General features: G+C 36.8%; 1 protein-coding gene across 3 annotated transcripts in view; it reads left to right on the plus strand.

The window, feature by feature from the left end:
• vps50 (VPS50 EARP/GARPII complex subunit) overlaps positions 1 to 17,489 on the plus strand; it is a 179,333-nt gene that overhangs the window by 93,397 nt on the left and 68,447 nt on the right. For all 3 annotated transcript variants that reach the window (XM_051137549.1, XM_051137550.1, XM_051137551.1), the window contains 7 exons: positions 25 to 119; positions 523 to 621; positions 6,590 to 6,680; positions 9,094 to 9,270; positions 11,710 to 11,828; positions 13,865 to 13,971; positions 16,227 to 16,348. In XM_051137549.1, coding sequence (XP_050993506.1) covers positions 25 to 119; positions 523 to 621; positions 6,590 to 6,680; positions 9,094 to 9,270; positions 11,710 to 11,828; positions 13,865 to 13,971; positions 16,227 to 16,348 — 810 coding nt within the window. The remainder of the gene's footprint in view (positions 1 to 24; positions 120 to 522; positions 622 to 6,589; positions 6,681 to 9,093; positions 9,271 to 11,709; positions 11,829 to 13,864; positions 13,972 to 16,226; positions 16,349 to 17,489) is intronic.

The raw sequence follows: 17,489 nt of genomic DNA on the forward strand, positions 1-17,489 counted from the left end.
TCGTCCTCCTCTTTCTGCCCCCAGGACGTCCAATTGAAAGTGAAAGCCTATTTGCTGGGAACAGACGTGTCCAACTTCAAGTACGACGACTTCATTGTGGTTCTGGATGTTATCAGCAGGTAGGGACCCACTTCCTCATTAGTGCTAATTGGATTGGCCTGCAGGGACCAACTTCACCGTTTCCCCCACCATCCCTTCTGCCTCATGAGAAACTCCCCTAAAGAGCAAACGGGGCCAGGGGGCATCAATGAAACTGCTTGTTCCTCAACAAGAGCGGTGGTGTGGTCATCCCCATTAACAAGGCTCAATTAAAAGGCCATTTTGTGTGTGAAACCGCAGCCCTCTGTATTGATCCTGCCTTGGGGTCACTGACTTGTGTGAATAGAGGCACCATTTTCTGCCCTCGCTGGTATGATGTGAAGTAACTCTTTGGGGTTAATTAGAAGAGTGAACCGCTTTCTACTTCATGTTTCTTTTATTTTTCTCTTGTCAGTTTTTTTGTTTTTTCTCCCTGGCTGACAGGTTGATGCAAGTGGGAGAGGAATTCTGCGGCAGCAAGTCTGAGGTGTTGCAAGAGTCCATTAAGAGGCAGAGTGTAAACTACTTTAAGAACTATCACAGGTGAGATAAACAGTTTGTGACCAACTTGAACCTCACTATCAGTTACAGGAGAGATGCTTTAAAATGTATTTTTGTAAGATCATTGCAGACAGTAAGCTCTGTGACTGATGGAAGTTTAATATTCTTGCATGTTTTGTTCATAAACAAATCAATCACAAAATGAACACAACATTTTAAATTAATTTCCGAGCATATATACAATTGCCAGAAGTACAAAGCTAAAGGTTGGCTATAAACAAACTACGTCACAGTTGCATGACTTAAATGTCACCGCCATCAAGCATCGAATAACTCTTTTAATATTTGTTTAAAATCTACAGTTTGGCAAGTGGACTTGATGAATTTGCCTGTTTGGCATGTTGGCGCTCCAAAAATGAGTTAACTTTCAGAATAAAAAAATTACTGATTTACTGTCATTTACTGTCATTTACTGTCAAATTTACTGTCATCCAAGATGTTCATGTCTGTCTGTCTTCAGTCGAAAAAAAAAATTAAGGTTTAGGAAAATATTCCAGGACATTTCTCCAAATATTGAACTTCAGTGGGAGCTGACGGGTTGAAGGTCCAAATTGCAGTTTCAATGCAGCTTCAAGAGGCCCTACAAGATCCCAGCTGAGGAATAAAGGTCTTGTCTAGTGAAACGATCAGTCATTTTCAAAAAAAAAAAAATAAATAAATAAAAAAAAAAAAAAAAAATATATATATATATATATATATATATATATATATATATATATATATATATATATATATATATATATACTTTTTATCCACAAATGCTCATCTTGCACTAGCTTGACCTCACACACTACGTAGACACGTTGGAAAGGTCACACGTGACATAGGCAGGAGTACCGACTTAGTGTTTACAAAGCGAATGTGCAAAGAAAGTCAAACACCCTTTACAAAAAGGTGAAATTAGGGTTGGGTATCAAGAACCGGTTCCATTTTAGAACCGGTTTCAAATTTCTACCGAGTATTCGATAAGACATATGCATTTTGATTCCACTTAACGATTTCTTTGTTCGCATTTTAATGTTATTTTAAACTATTTAAGTGTGTGACGGGTAAGAACTTGCACACTGTTTGCGTGTAGTGCACTCATCTGAAGCATGAGGACTGAGAACAGCGGTCCCGGTTTGGGTTCCCTGCCTGTATCCGTTCTCAAACTGTTCTGTGCATTTCCACTCCAAAAAAGTTTGTTCCGGGCCGGAACTGATTTCTGTTTTACATTTACTGACCAATATGCACAAAAATATGCCAATAGGCTGTAATATAAACACAGCTGTTTTTTTGTCTTGAATGTAAACAGTCTTGAAAGAAAACGTATGTGTAACAGTATTTTTACATCCACGTGTGTTCGGTGTTAAAGTGACAGCAGCCTAATAAATTTTCTGCCTGTCATTAATGTTAATCAAAGAGCGAAAGAAAATCATTCACTGATCTTGAAACCATAGGCATCATATTTTTTAGCTGAAACAGAACACTTTGTAAAAAGACAGAATAAATGTTTGACATCTAAATGTTTGGCTTAAATTTTTTTTTATCTTATTGGAATCGAAACTAGGAATTGATAAGAACGGGAATCGAAAGCGGAATCAGAATCTAAATTGATAAAATACAAACAATACCCAACCCTAGATAAAACAACAATGTCGGAGTTGAAGTTATTATGTAATGGGTGAAGTCACCCATGCACATTGCAGAGTTAGTGCAAGATGAGCATTTGAGATTAAAAAGTATTTAAATTTTATTTTAATTCTAATTTTAATTCTAATTTTAATTTTTTTGTTTGTTTTTTTTTTGGAAAATGACTAACTGTTTCACTAGATAAGACACTTATTCCTCAGATGGGATTGTGCAGAGCCCTTTGAAGGTGCATTAAAGGAGAAGTCCACTTCAAGAACAACAATTTACAAATAATTTTCTCACCCCCTTGTCATCCAAGATGTTCATATCTTTCTGTCTTCAGTCGTAAAGAAATTATGGTTTTTAAGGAAAACATCTCAGGATTTTTCTTCATATAATGGACTTCAATTGTGCCACCAATTTTGAACTTCCAAAATGTAGTTTTAATGCATCTTCAAAGAGCTCTAAATGATCCCAGCCGAAGGAGGAGGATCTATCTAGCGAAATGATCTGTCATTTTTTTTGTTTGTAAACAGCGTTTGACTTACTTGCGCTTTGTTAGTCTTTGCGCGTTCGCTTTGTAAACACTGGGTCTGTAGTTCCGTGTGATCCTTCAACGTGATTCAATAGTACATAGTGTCGTGAACGTGCATCCCAGAGCCTGTGCTACACCAGCTTTTGTGCTTAAAAAGTATACAAATTTTTATTTTTCAAAGAAAATGATCAGCCGTTTCGCTAGATAAGACCCTTCTTCCTCGGCTGGGATCGTTTAGAGCCTTTTGAAGCTGCATTTAAACTACATTTTGGAAGTTCACAATCGGGGGCACAATTGAAGTCCATTATATTAAGAAAAATCATGAAATGTTTTCCTCAAAAAGCATAATTTCTTTACGACTGAAGACAGAAGGACATTGGTTGACAAGGGGGTGAGTAAATTATTTGTAAATTGTTGTTCTGGAAGTGGACTTCTCCTTTAAAACAGCAGTTTGGACCTTCAGCCCGTTGATCCCCATTGAAGTCCACTATATGGAGAAAAATCCTGGAATGTTTTCCTCAAAAACCCTTAATTTCTTTTCGAATGAATGACATTAACATCTTGTTAATCAAGATTAACATCTTGATGACATGGGGGTGAGTAAATTATCAGGACATTTGTATTCTGAAAGTGAACTAATCTTCTAACGTCCCCAGCCAACTCACTCACTTGTTAGTGACTGCCTATTTCAAGACACATAAAAGTTTAAAAAAACATGATTGGTTTTATGTTGTATAATAAAATGTGAAAATCTCATTTAACCAAAAACCCATTTAAAAAAAAAACCATTGATGTCTGGATGATGGAAGTGGAATTCCAAAAATGTGAGTTTTCAGGTTTTAAGCATTCATTCCTACAGGACTATATTGTGGCCACTGATAGTATTGTTTATTTGTTCAAGCTGTTTTAGTGCTCAGTTGACTAATTAAACATGCAAATGATTTTTATACTGCAAACATGCCTGAAATATATAGATGTTTTCAATGTCACAGTGTTCCTCTAGCTCAAAATGTAGCATTGTACTAGCAACACCAAGGCCATATGGGACCACAAAACCAGTCATAAGTGTCAGTTTTTTTAAAATTGAGATTTATATCATTTGAAAGCTGGCTGAAGAAATTAGCTTTCCATTGATGTATGGTTTGATAGGATAGGACAGTATTTGGCCAAGACACAACTGTTTGAATATTTAGAATCTGAGGGTGCAAAAAAACAAAATATTGAGAAAATCACCTTTAAAGTTGTCCAAAGTTCTTAGCAATGCATATTACTAATCAGAAATTCAGTTTTGATATATTTATGGAAGGAAATGTACAATATATATTTATGAAATATGATCTTTGCTTAATATCCTATTGATTTTTAACATAAAAGGTAACTCGATAATTTTGACCCATACAGTGTATTTTTGACAATTCCTACAAATATACACCTGCTACTTAAGACTGGTTTTGTGGTCCAGGGTCACATATTGGATAAATTCCCAGGAAATGCAAGAAATGATAAAAAAGTGATGTAGATTAATGTAGTAACTACATAACACCCACATTTGTACATTATGACAATATCTCATATTACAGCTTTGTGCTTGAATATATCTACAATGCTGGGTTGTAAAAAGCAATTATGTGTTTAAGTGCCTCTCACATACTCAAGCCTGAAAATGTTTTCAGATCTCTGCATTGTAACTCGTAAGAGAGGATAGCCAACTGGGGCTTTGTTCACACTGCTGGCAAATTGCTTTGATTTTCAAATCTAATCTACAGGACTGATTCTCCATATTGTCCTTGTGCAAGTGTTGAAATCTGATTTTGTGGTCTGTATCCAGTGCATCTGCATCAGTTGCTGTAGTAATGATATATCTTAAACCAGTGCCTAGAGACAGCAACTGTACGTTGCTGTCATGGAGAGGTTGGAAAACTGGTTAATTTGCCTCAATTTGCTCATGTCTCTCACAACATCTTATTGTGGATTCAAGCATACACTGTCTAAAACTGCTGACTCATTCACTAAGCATTGAATGTTGTGTAGTTCACTAGGAAAGAATGAGTGCGAGAGTATATTCAGACTATGTTCTGAATTCTGAACAAACACTTGAAATGAATTACAAAAAAATGAATGTGCTTTTTGGATGATCACGCTACAAACAACTACAGTATAGTGATTTTCAATTACACCAAACAATCAGATTGTTGCTGTCTGTCTGAACAAAGCAGAAATATCCACCCCTGCTGCTGTAGTTAACATTATAAAGAGCGTTTCTGCTTAATGAGATGGAGGACGTCTTACCAAAGAGGGCATCTTTCCATTATTTCTGAATATTCAAGCAGTTGGATAGCATCCATAAAGCGATTATCTGTCAGGCCTCTGAATGCTTAATCTCTGCTGTCACTGCGTTGCCATTAACACATTGTGCCATTACAATGTATATTGTGCCCTCTGGCTTAGAGGACAAAATGGACTTGTTTTTCCTTCTAGTGGTGCAAATTTGAACCAGTTAAAAATATCATGGACTGAAGACATGACTAGAGGTGGTATTTAAAGGAGTAGTTCACTTCCAGAACAAAAATTTACAGATAATGTACTCACCCCCTTGTCATCCAATATGTTCATATCTTTCTTTCTTCAGTCGTAAAGAAATTGTTTTTTTGAGGAAAACATTTCAGGATTGCTATGGTACCCCGAGTTTGAACGTCCAAAATTCAGTTTATACAGCTTCAAATGATCCCAAATGCGGTTGGGTATTTTTATTAAAAAAATACAATTTAAATACTTTTTAATCTCAAATGCTTGTCTTGTCTTGCTCTGCCTGAACTCTGTGTATTCTGGTTCAAGACAGTTGGGGTATGTCGAAAAATTGTATTGTATCCAATCATATTTTCTCCCTCAACTTCAAAAATCATTTCAATATCATCTTACATCGCTGCAGAAGTACCGACCCAGTCTTTGCAAAGTGAACGTGCAAAAAAAAAAAAGATCAGTCATCCTTAACGAAACAGGTAAAACAGTGATGTAGGACGATTTTGAAGTTGAGGGAGAAAATGAGATGGGAGTTTTTCGACATACCCTGACTGTCACAAACCAGAAAAAAAACATTAAAAAGTATATAAACTGTATTATTTTCATTAAAATAACCAATCATTTCGCTAGATAAGACCCTTCTTCTTCGGCTGGGATCATTTAGAGCGTTTTGAAGCTGCATTTAAAATACATTTTGGAAGTTCAAAATCGGGGGGCACAATAGAAGTCCTCAGCTGGGATTGTTTACAACCGCGTTTGGGATCGTTTGAAGCTGCATTTAAACTGCATTTTGGAGGTTCAAACACGGGGCACCATAGCAGTCCATTATATGGAGAAAAATGCTAAAATGTTTACCTCAGAAAACATAATTTCTTTACAACTGAAGAAAGAAAGACATGAACAACATTATCTGTAAATTTTTGTTCTGGAAATGGACTTCTCCTTTAAAATGTCAAATCTAGAGAGCTCATCCCAACTTATGATCTGAACTGAACTACCGATATGTTCTTTGGAGATTAGTCCTTTTGTAAGTTTACACATAGCATTCATCGTGAATTATAATTTTTGATGTTGACATTTTATACGAGGCTGCTGGCACTGACCTTGTCTGGCAGCGGGCCACTTTGACACTCATTGTAGCATGACTTGCTCTAACCTCCTTCACTGATCGACTTTTTCTTGAACCGTTTTTGCCAGCCCATTTCATTTTCAGTGAGTTGAATGGCAAAGGGTCTTCAGTTGACAAAAGCCAACCTCTTGTCATTTCTCCTTGTACCCCTGCAGAACTCGCCTGGAGGAGCTGCGAATGTTTCTTGAAAATGAAACATGGGAGCTGTGCCCTGTGAAGTCCAACTTCAGTATTGCCCAGCTTCACGTAAGTCCTAATGCCGCAGAGAAGACATTGAAATGCAGCAATGTGTCTTTTATTCATGACTGATCTCGACCAACTGGCATCGCTGGCAGTCTTTTGGGATTTAGCATTTGCATATGAAGATGAGGTGGAGAGTTTTTGTTTTGTGCGTGCTTCGCAATGACAATCAACACATGGCTACAAGCCAAAAGCATACGAACATGGTTTCTTACATAACAAGCACTGTTTATAGACAAATTCTTGTGATTACTGGGTCAAAAAGTGCCTTTCCTGGAAATGAGATCAGTCCACGGTGGGTGGTTTCGTAAGCAAATAGAAGGCGTTTTTGTAGATCATCTTCCTTCAGTTTTCCCATCTCGCTGTAATGGAGCACTTTTATATGCATTTTAAATCTCAGGAAAGGCTTGACAACTTGATAAATGAGGGTAAGCATCATCACTGATTGTATTCCAACATAAGCTGTTTTCTCTTCTAGTCAGGGTGTCACCCGTCTCAAAACAAATTACACCCTGGAAGGCAAGTATATTCATCCGAGAGTATCCGACAAATAAACCGAAATGCATTTCTTTCAATTAATATATGCTAAACAGGGTCTTTCACTCGATAAACTGTTTTCTCATAGGCCTTTTACTCCGTTTTGTGTGGAATATTTACAGGTATTTTCTCAAAAGAAGCGCCGCTGGTTTTGTGTGGTACAGAAAGATGAAAAGCACATCAGTGAATGGCATAATCAGTTGTGCTCTTTAATGAGCTGTATTTGCATAACGACGTCTTGCTGGAGCTTTAATGTGCAAAGCGGTTTAACTGTGAGAAGCTTTAGGTCACTTAGCGCTGCAGCTCAGCTTTTGCACTTTCACCCTTGCAGCTTAATTGTTCATTTTGTAATAATTTCTTATTATTTTAAACTGCAGAATGAGTTTCTTTTTAAAAGTGTATTTTCAAACCTAAATGCCCCCTAATATTCAGCAGAAAAGTTAAGGCCCTGATATACTTAAAATACTCTTCATTGAGGGTTAAAATAAGTTTGAAATACCTGAAGAGTATGTAAATATATGCCACATGCTTTTCTCTCAATAATGACACAGAAATACAACAGAATTGACTGTGGTGAGAAAAAAGCAGTTAAGAAAGCATCCAGTCATAACAATGTGCATATACAGTTGAGGTCAAAAGTTTACGTACACCTTGCAGAATCTGTGAAATGTTAATTAGTTAAATTAAAATAAGAGGGATTATTTATTTTATTTAGTACTGACTTGAATACGATATTTCAGATAAAAGACGTTTACATATAGTCTACAAGAGAAAATAATAGTTGAATTGATAAAAATGAGCCTGTTCAAAAGTTTACATACACTTGATTCTTAATCCTGTGTTGTTACATGAATGATCCTCAAAAGTGTTTTTTGTGTTAGTTGTTCACGAGTCCCTTGTTTGTCCTGAGCATTTAAACTGCGCTCTGTTCTTTAGAAAAGTCTTTCAGGTCACACAAATTCTTTGGCTTTTCAGCATTTTTGCATATTTGAGCCCCCCGGGCTTTAAATGCATTGTGTTTTCTTCGGAAGCATCAGTGAGTGTTTGAATCTTCTGTAATAGTTGCATATGAGTTGCTCAGTTGTCCTCAGTGTGAAAAGATGGATCTCAAAATCATACAGTCATTGCTGGAAAGCGTGAGGATCGTTCAAGTAACAGAAAAGTGTTAAGAATAAAGTGTATGTAAACTTTCGAACAGGGTCATTTTTATAGCCTCAGCTATTATTGTGCACTGTATGTAAATGCCTTTTATGTGAAATATCGTATTCAGGTCAGTACTAAATAAAAAGTAACATGCATTGTATGATCTCTGTTATTTTGGTAAAATAATTAACATTTTGGAGATTCTGCAAGGTTTATGTAAACTTTTGACTTCAACTGTACTTGCACCAGCTCTGCAGTTCAGCACTTCAGTCAAGTCATGTCACATCACCTTTATTTATAAAGCACTTTATAACGCATGTTGCTTTTAGTGTCAGTCTAACCTTCAAAGACTAAACAGAAGATATAAACCAGAGAAGAGCACACTATAGCTATTACATATCACCAGGGACCAATATAAGTTGTTTACCAGACAGAGTGAACTTTTCCAGAAAGTTTGCATTGGCAAGCTGTTTCAAAATTCCCGAAACAAACTCCAAGCAAACTTCATTTTGACTTGATTTTGTTCAAATTAATGTCACACTAATTCATTCTTAAATTTCATTCGAAGTATATTGGAGCCTTTAGAGCTACTTTTTTTTTGTCTCCTCGTTGGACATTCAACCAGTTCCATTAAACCTAACCCACTTAATCTCCAGCTAGCCTACTTTTTTAAAAAACTTTTTTTTATCTGTATGATATGAAGTCTGATAAATGTGTTTTGTTTTTCCCTCTTTTTCAGGAGTTTAAATTTATGGGTCAGTGTCGTTCTCCCTCAGTATCTCCCAGCAGGCAGCCGGAATCCACAGAGCCGGTGGAGCTTTCTCTATTTGAACAGTACCTGCAGGGTGGAAATCCTTTTGAGATGCAGATAGACAATAAGGAAGAGGAGACCGAGGACGTTCTGGCTTCAAATGGGGTAAGTAATAGTTTAATGAACATTAGTGTCAGTCAACAGAGCAACATATGTGACCCTGGACCACAAAACCAGTCATAAGTAGCATGGGTATATTTGTAGCAGTAGCCAAAAATACACTGTAGGGGAAAAAAATTATAGATTTTTCTTTTATGCCAAAAATCACATAGGATATTAAGTAAATGTCATGTTCCATGAAGATATTTTGTAAGTTTCCTACCTTAAAATTTTAAAACTTATTTTTTGATTATAAATATGTATTGCTAAGGACTTTCTTTGGACAACTTTAAAGGTGCTTTTCCCCATTATTTTTATTTTTTATTTTGTTTATTTATTTATTTATTTTTTTGCACCCTCAGATTCCAGATTTTCAAATTGTTGTATATGTCCTATAAAACCAAACACCAATGAACAGCTTATTTATTCAGCTTAAAAAAATTCACACTTATGACTGGTTTTGTGGTTCAGGGTCACATATAGGTTCTAGCAATATGATTTTAAGGTATGTCATATTTTCAGCTTGCTTTGTCTTTAAAAAAAAAACAAATTTTCATTTAATATCTTTTAGTCTTTTATGATGTTTTCATCCAGTTTTGTACTTGGATAAATTCCACTCAATTCTAGACCATCTAAACTCTTGATTCCTCTTTATTTCAATATTATCCTACAATATTCAACAGATTTCAACAATGTTTATCCTCTACTATTTGGCATCAGGCTTTAGCAGACAAGCCTTTTGTGATTGTTTACAGTTACATTTATATTCTTATTATTTGCTTGCCAAACCGTCTGCTGCAAAGGAGAAAATAAATGACAGTGAAAATTTGATGCGTAAATATTTTGCAACGTTAAGTGGCTCATTGTCCTTATAACTATTGACAGAGGCCATTACTACTATGTGGAGAGAATACTCATCATTATTAAAGCTCTGATGGGCTTGGCATCTCTGATGATGCTCCAGTAATGAAAACAAACGCTGTATGTTGATGACTGAGAGTATGAGCCCTTGTTACAAGTTCTTTTACCCTGAGAGAACAAAGTGTTTTGCGTTGTAAAGCTCACCATTTTAAAAGAGACATATTATGCCCCTTTTTACAATAAGTAACATAAGTCTTAGATGTTTTTAGAATGTGTCTGTTAAGTTTCAGCTTAAAATACCCCACAGATCATTTATTATATAATTTTGTAAAGGCCCATTTGGAGTGGAAGCAGAAACACGCTGTTTTCTTGCATGTCTCTTTAAATGCAAATGAGCTGCTGCTCCCTGCCCCCTTTTCCAGAATAGAGTTGTGTCTTTACAGCTCCTACCTCACATACTCTGGCAAAAAAAATGTCTGTTTGGTTTAGATTATCATGTATATCAAGCTGAAATCAAGCATTTTTAACCAAATTATTTTAATCTTCCGAAATATGGTTTTCTGAGCGCACACATGCAAAGCATGTGCACAGAAAGCGGCTGTCACACGTCATGTGAGTACTAAACTAAGTTCTCTTTCATGTCTTATTGCGCTTGTCTAGTACACACAAGTTTATGTTAAAAACACAAAACAGTCGGTTATGTGTGTGAAGGTAAACAGCTGGGAAAGGGATCTGTGTGGCAGCAGCGTAATATACGGTAAATAAATCAATAAATCCACTGCTCTCTTGTCTCTAAGGCTGGGACTCTAAATAGTGTTCTGTGCTCATCTGTGCAGCCAATGACGGAACAGTTAGCATGCTGTGCTTAAACTTCTTCCATGGCGTTAGAACTGGTATCCGTTGTCATTTGCGAAAACAAAATGACGGCGCCATGTCACGGGGGAGCGAAATCTGACATGCTTGTTTTTTGACGTGCTTGCAGAAAAGGCTTGTCAAAACATTTACTGGGATGTCCTTTTTCACGTTTTCTGGTTTGGTAGACGCACTAGGGACCTGATCATGATGCGGAAAAAGTCAGATTTTAAGTATTCCATGCTGTTTTGTTAGTAACTAGATACAGTGTAATGCATCTGTCAGCTTTACATTCACTGTTTAAGGTTACATTTATCTACGTTGAGCCTGCAGCACGTTTTTGACACTGAATCTCAGAGAATTAAGGCTGAATCATTGTGCTATTTTTGAGATATGCTTAGTTTAGTTTCTCATTTTACACATCAGTTGTCTTCCCTTTTGGCTGGTTTGCTGGCCTTAGATGGCTTTAGCTGGTCTCCCAGGATTTTTTAAATGTTTTTGGAATTTGTAATACTTTTTCTTTGTTAGAGAAAAGCGTTTATTTGAAGTAGAAATCTTTTGTAATATTATAAAAGTCTTCGCTTTGAAATCAATTTAATGGATTTTTTTTTTCTGAATAAAAGAGTATTATAAAAACACGTTTGAGCAGTAGTGTTTGTTTACTTTTTTTTTGGTCAGTTTTTGGCTTTAATGACTCATTCTGATTTTCCGTTCTGTTTCCTCACTCGGCAGTATGAGTCAGATGAGCTGGAGAAGAGCGTGTATCAGGACTACGACAGTGACAGTGATGTACCTGAGGAGCTGAAACAAGACTATGTAGATGAACAGACAGGAGACGCTCCAGTGAAGAGGTCAGTACTGAGTCACCATCTACATTAGGTGCTCACGTCACACAGCACCACCTCTCGGTTCTGTATACTAAGTAATTGGCCACCAACTGGTGGCATGTCGACATTCAGCCTTACATGTGCATGGTATAATTGCCGACCCTTCTTCAAGTGTAAAATGGCATGTTTTTATAAATTGGCATGCTGTAGATCCAGGTCGCTCATGAACCGGTTCATTAACCCGAGACAAGGTCAGAAGGCAGCAAAATTCTCATTTACGGACTCATGTTCGCTCTCAGGCTGCAGAAATAGTTGAAATTCACACTGTGTACAGTGAACACACAAGCTATCATTAGCCTCTTATCAGCAAGAAAGGCTTTAATTATTTTATAAAGAATAGGACTTTTAAGTCCACAAGGCCCCCGTTTAGAGCCATTCAGGGCTTTGAAGTGAAATAAAACAGTCTCAAGGAGATCGTTAAAATGGCTCCTTTTGGAATTACATCACGTGGTTTTTTGCCAACTATGAGTATGCAAACCGGCATTTTTTTTTTTCTGCTTTTCAGAATTGCTCTTGGCTCGGTCTCCGTGTGTAAGTGTGATAGAAATATCATAAATCAAGGAAATGATTAGGAATGTGATTAAGCAGTGAACCCTGATGAATATTTAATGCCTGTTTGTTCCTCACGAAGATGACTGACAGTTCTCCCGGCAGTAAATCAGCTGGCACTTTCTATGTTGTGACACTTCTTTGTTAGAGACTGCCACACTTTAAAGGGCTCTAATGTGTTGCATATTTAAAATGTCATAAGTTTTCTTAAACGCAGTATCGTGACTCTTGCACACAATCTGTGACTTCAGTTCTTGTTTAAAATACATCTGGAATATTCCAGTTTCAAGCCTGGCTCAATACAATTTAAGCTCAGTCAACAGAATTTGTGTTGATAATGATAATTACCGCAGAAATAATTTGAACATAACCCTTTTTTCTTTAAAAACGCAAATTGGAGGTTATAGTAAGGCACTTGAAATGTTTAAAACTTGTTTATTATTTGAACTGTAAGCTGTTTCAGACATAATTTTTAGGGTTTGTTTTTGGCTGTGTATTTTAATAGCTACAAAGTCACAAAATTAGATATAACTTTACACAGAAATGGTTAACAAATCAATTTATTCATGTTAAAGTTAATTTCCAGAACAAAAATTTACAGATAATGTGCTCACCTCCTTGTCATCCAAGATGTTTGTTTTTCTTTCTTCAGTCGTAAAGAAATTATGTTTTTTGAAGAAAACATTTCAGGATTTTTCTCCATAATGTGGACATCAATGCATTGAACTTCCAAAATGCAGTTTAAATGCAGTTTCAGGGGGGTTCTTAACAATCCCAGCCGAGGAAGATGGGTCGTATTTAGCAAAACGATCTGTAGTTTTCTAAAAAAAAAAAATTACGATTTATATACTTTTTAACCTCAAACTCTCGTCTTGTCTAGATGTGCCTGAACTCTCTTTTTTCCGGTTCCATCTCACTTTCTTCTCCAACTTCAAAAAAAAAAGAGTTCGTGCAGAGCTAGACGAGACAAGCACTTTCCAGGTTAAAAAGTATATAAATTGTAATTTGTTCATTTTGCTAGATAAGACCCTTCTTTCTTGGCTGGGATCATTTAGAGCCCTTTGAAGCTGCATTTAAACTGCATTTTGGAAGTTCAAACTTGGGGGCACCATTGAAGTCCACTATATGGAGAAAAATCCTCAAGAAACATAATTTCTTTATGACTGTAGAAAGAAAGACATGAACATCTTGGATGACAAAGGGGTAAGTACATTATCTGTAATTTTTTATTCTGGAAGTGGACTTCTCCTTTAAAGTCATGTTAACCCATATAATCTATCGTAAAGATCAAACATGCATCTGTTCTTCAAAACACCCACATCAGTTAAATCTGAGCCCAGGTTGACGAAGGAAATGTGTGAATGAGACTCTTCACTTTTAAAGGTCATTGAACTATAATGCTCCTAATAATCCTGGTTCTGTGTGTCCCTGCTCTGTCCTCCTTTAATTAGCGTGTCCAGAGAGACACTTCGCAGCCGGAAGAGGTCTGACTACAATCTGAACCGAGCCAATGCCCCCATCCTTACCAACACCACCCTCAACGTGATTCGCCTGGTCGGTGAGTAATTGACCTTTGAGCTTCCACCCGTGCAAGACTGATGGTGCATGATAAAGTTGACCCTAAGCAGAAGACCACAGTTTGCCCTCTAATTAACAGGCTAATAGCTCAATTACTATGAAAGAGGTGCATCCTTAGAGTCAGCTGTGTTTTGTTTCAGCTTCCGGTCATTAACTCCATTCTGAGCAGTGCCTGCTCATCTCTTCAGGTTCATTTGAACGCATGTTTGACGTGTTGAACGAGATAAAGGCTGCGACACCATTCATCTTTAAATGTTCTGTTTAGGCTAAACAGAATATGATTGCAGAAAGATGCGGTCATGAACTCAAGGGTGTGAATTTTCTTTTTGATAAAAGTGCTGATGTTGTGAAAAGGACAATTTAGGTGGTCCATAATGTTTTGTTGAGATCGGATGGAATTCTTTTTACATCCAGATGTTAAAATGTATTAAACACCATCTGGTAGCTTTTGAGTTTTTTAAAAGACATCCAATTTGATTGACTAGTGAGAATCTTAATTTTTTTTTAAATATTGAGCTTTTTAAATAGTTGTAAGGTGGAGGAGAGAAAATGTCCCCTTTCTGTCATCATTTACTCACTCCTATAAGTCATGAAAATCCTGTATGATTACTTTTCTTCCACAGAATACAAAAAAGACACTTTGAAGAGCTGTTTTGTCCACATAATTAAAATCAGTGGGCTCCAAAACAACCCTTTTTTTTTTTTTTTTTTTTTTATAAATACAACATAAGGGCTTTGAATGGGACATTTGCCAAAGTATTGCATTCCAGCTCCTTATATCTACATTCATATTTCTCTTTGCTAAATCCAACCCAGGCTCATTAAAGGAGAAGTCCACTTCTAGAACAACAATTTACAAATAATTTACTCACCCCCTTGTCATCCAAGATGTTCATGTCTTTCTGTCTTCAGTCGTGAAGAAATTATGGTTTTTGAGGAAAACATTTCAGGATTTTTCTCCATATAATGGACTTCATTGGTGCCCCGATTTTAAACTTCCAAAATGTAGTTTAAATGCAGCTTCAAAAGGCTCTAAACCGAGGTAGAAGGGTCTTATCTAGCGAAACGATCAGTCATTGCGCGTCAACGACACTACATATAAATAAGAGAAAATAAGATGGAGTTTTTCACGATTCTCTACCTTTTCGAGTTGGAGTACACAGACGATGAACTACGTGATCCGTAGCGTGGTGGACGCGCATCCCAGAGCCTGTGCTACGCAAGCTTTTGTGCTTAAAGTATACAAATTTTTATTTTTTGAATAAAATGACAGATTATTTCGCTAGATAAGACCCTTCTTCCTCAGCGGGGATCGTTTAGAGCCCTTTTGAAGCTGTTTAAACTGCATTTTGGAAGTTCAAAATCGGGGCACCAATGAAGTCTATTATATGGAGAAAAATCCTGAAATGCTTTCCTCAAAAAACATAATTTCTTTAAGACTGAAGACAGAAAGACATGAACATCTTGGATGACAAGGGGGTGAGTAAATAATTTGTAAATTGTTGTTCTGGAAGTGGAGTTCTCCTTTAAAATGTGTGCCTCTATATACATTTCTGCAACACTGTAATTACGTACCTTACTGCACGTTTCGCAGCGGTTTCAATGTGAAATGTCCAGTGAGTGGGGCTAAAATGCACGTTTAATGTGTAATCGTGGCACGTTTTTATTAAATTGGAACAGGCAGGTATTGCTGCGTTTTTATTATGCTGCTTGAGGTACATATTGCAGCTGTTCAGAATTCAAATATCCGGGGAGTGCTGCTAAAGGTTAATCATTTTGGAAATATACCCTACACCAAACCCAACCCTAAACCTAAACGACAGTCTTAACAAATGCTAAAGTTAAATAAAAATGCATGCAGATTTGAGCTGTTTGTACTGAAGTTCTTAATCACTCAAGTGTAATGCTGTATCACGTGAGCTACCGAGCAAATCTACTCAATTGGAAAACTCATGCATATGAAGCAATAAATGTGACGACAACATTTAAAAGTATCAGTTTTAAAATTTTGTGTGAAAAGGAATGAAAGTTTTACTGCCTCTAGTGTTCATTTCAACTGGAAACTGCAGTGATTCGTACATACATTTTTTCAGTTTTGCATAAATGTATATAGAGACACGTATTTCCAATGAGCCTAGGTAGGGTAAATCTGGTTTTATATTTTGTGTGTGAACCTTATTGGATCGCCTTTAATATATATTTCACATTTTCTTCTGATTGATTTTGCTTTCATAGGAAAATACATGCAGATGATGAACATTTTGAAGCCCATCGCCTTTGATGTCATCCACTGTGTGTCTCAGCTCTTTGATTATTACCTGTATGCCGTCTACACCTTCTTTGGGCGCAATGACATGGTATGCATTTCAAAGCATTGTTGCTTTCCTCTATGTTTAGTTCTAATACTTAACATTATGCAATATTTATAATATACAATTGGTTCCTTGCTGTGCTGTGCTGTATATTTTCTCTGGATGGTACATGCTCATTAAGAAAAGCCTGCCAGTACACTTATTGTTTTCCTCTCTAGTGTCTGCAAGCCATTTGGGCACTGCTCTATAATTACTTCCATTATCATGTGAGCAAGTGTTTAGGCTTCGAGTTTGCCTCAGGAGGCTGGACTCTGACCATCAAAGAAAGGTGTAAATGTCTGAAAGAATTCTCAGTCGCTTATTTCGCTACTAACAATTATGTTTGTAGTAGTAATTTAACTCTACTGTAACTTGAAATTTAACTTCAATGCATAAATGGATAGATGTACTTCAGTGACCCTTGAGAGACAAAGCATTGAGAGTTTTGGATAAAGAAAATCCCGCCTGCAGAAGTTGATGTCTAGAAGCTTTAATAAGTACAGCTTTAGGCTCGATCGGTCAGTTTCGAGAGCCAGGCCGTCCTAAATAAAATTAGACAGCAGCTCAGTTATTCTCATAATTGTCACTGTTTGAGACTGAATAAGCCATCTTAAGAGTCTTCGATGCCTTCGCTACAACAGCAATATCTCTGCACTTTAGCAGCTCTATAGAAAGCAGCTTGTCTCTTGCTCCCCAGAGTGCTCTGGTTATTTTCTCTGCACTGTCCCAAATGACCTTACAACTTAAGCCACCTCATCTGCCCAAACGTTACTGGAATAATGAAACTTACACGCAGTTGCCTTGTTTGCTTTGATTTCCCAGAAGTCTGTCTCAAGCCGTTGCAGGTAATCTGGTGAAGTCCATTTCAGCTCCCTATGACTTTGGTACCTTCCTTTTCTTCCATACAGCTGAAATGTTCAAGACCCTGAATTTGCACCAAGATTTCGACTTTTAACTTGCCCTTAAAGGATTAGTTCATTTCCAGAATACAATTTTCCTGATTATTTACTCACCCCCATGTAATCCAAGATGTTCATGCCTTTCTTTCTTGAGTCGAAAAGAAATGAAGGTTTTTGAGGAAAATATTCCAGGATTTTTTTTCCATATGGTGGGCTTCAGTGGGGATCAATGCGTTGAAGGTCCAAAT

The sequence above is a fragment of the Labeo rohita genome, chromosome 19, assembly GCF_022985175.1.
Source record: "Labeo rohita strain BAU-BD-2019 chromosome 19, IGBB_LRoh.1.0, whole genome shotgun sequence".
Classification (NCBI taxonomy): domain Eukaryota; kingdom Metazoa; phylum Chordata; class Actinopteri; order Cypriniformes; family Cyprinidae; genus Labeo; species Labeo rohita.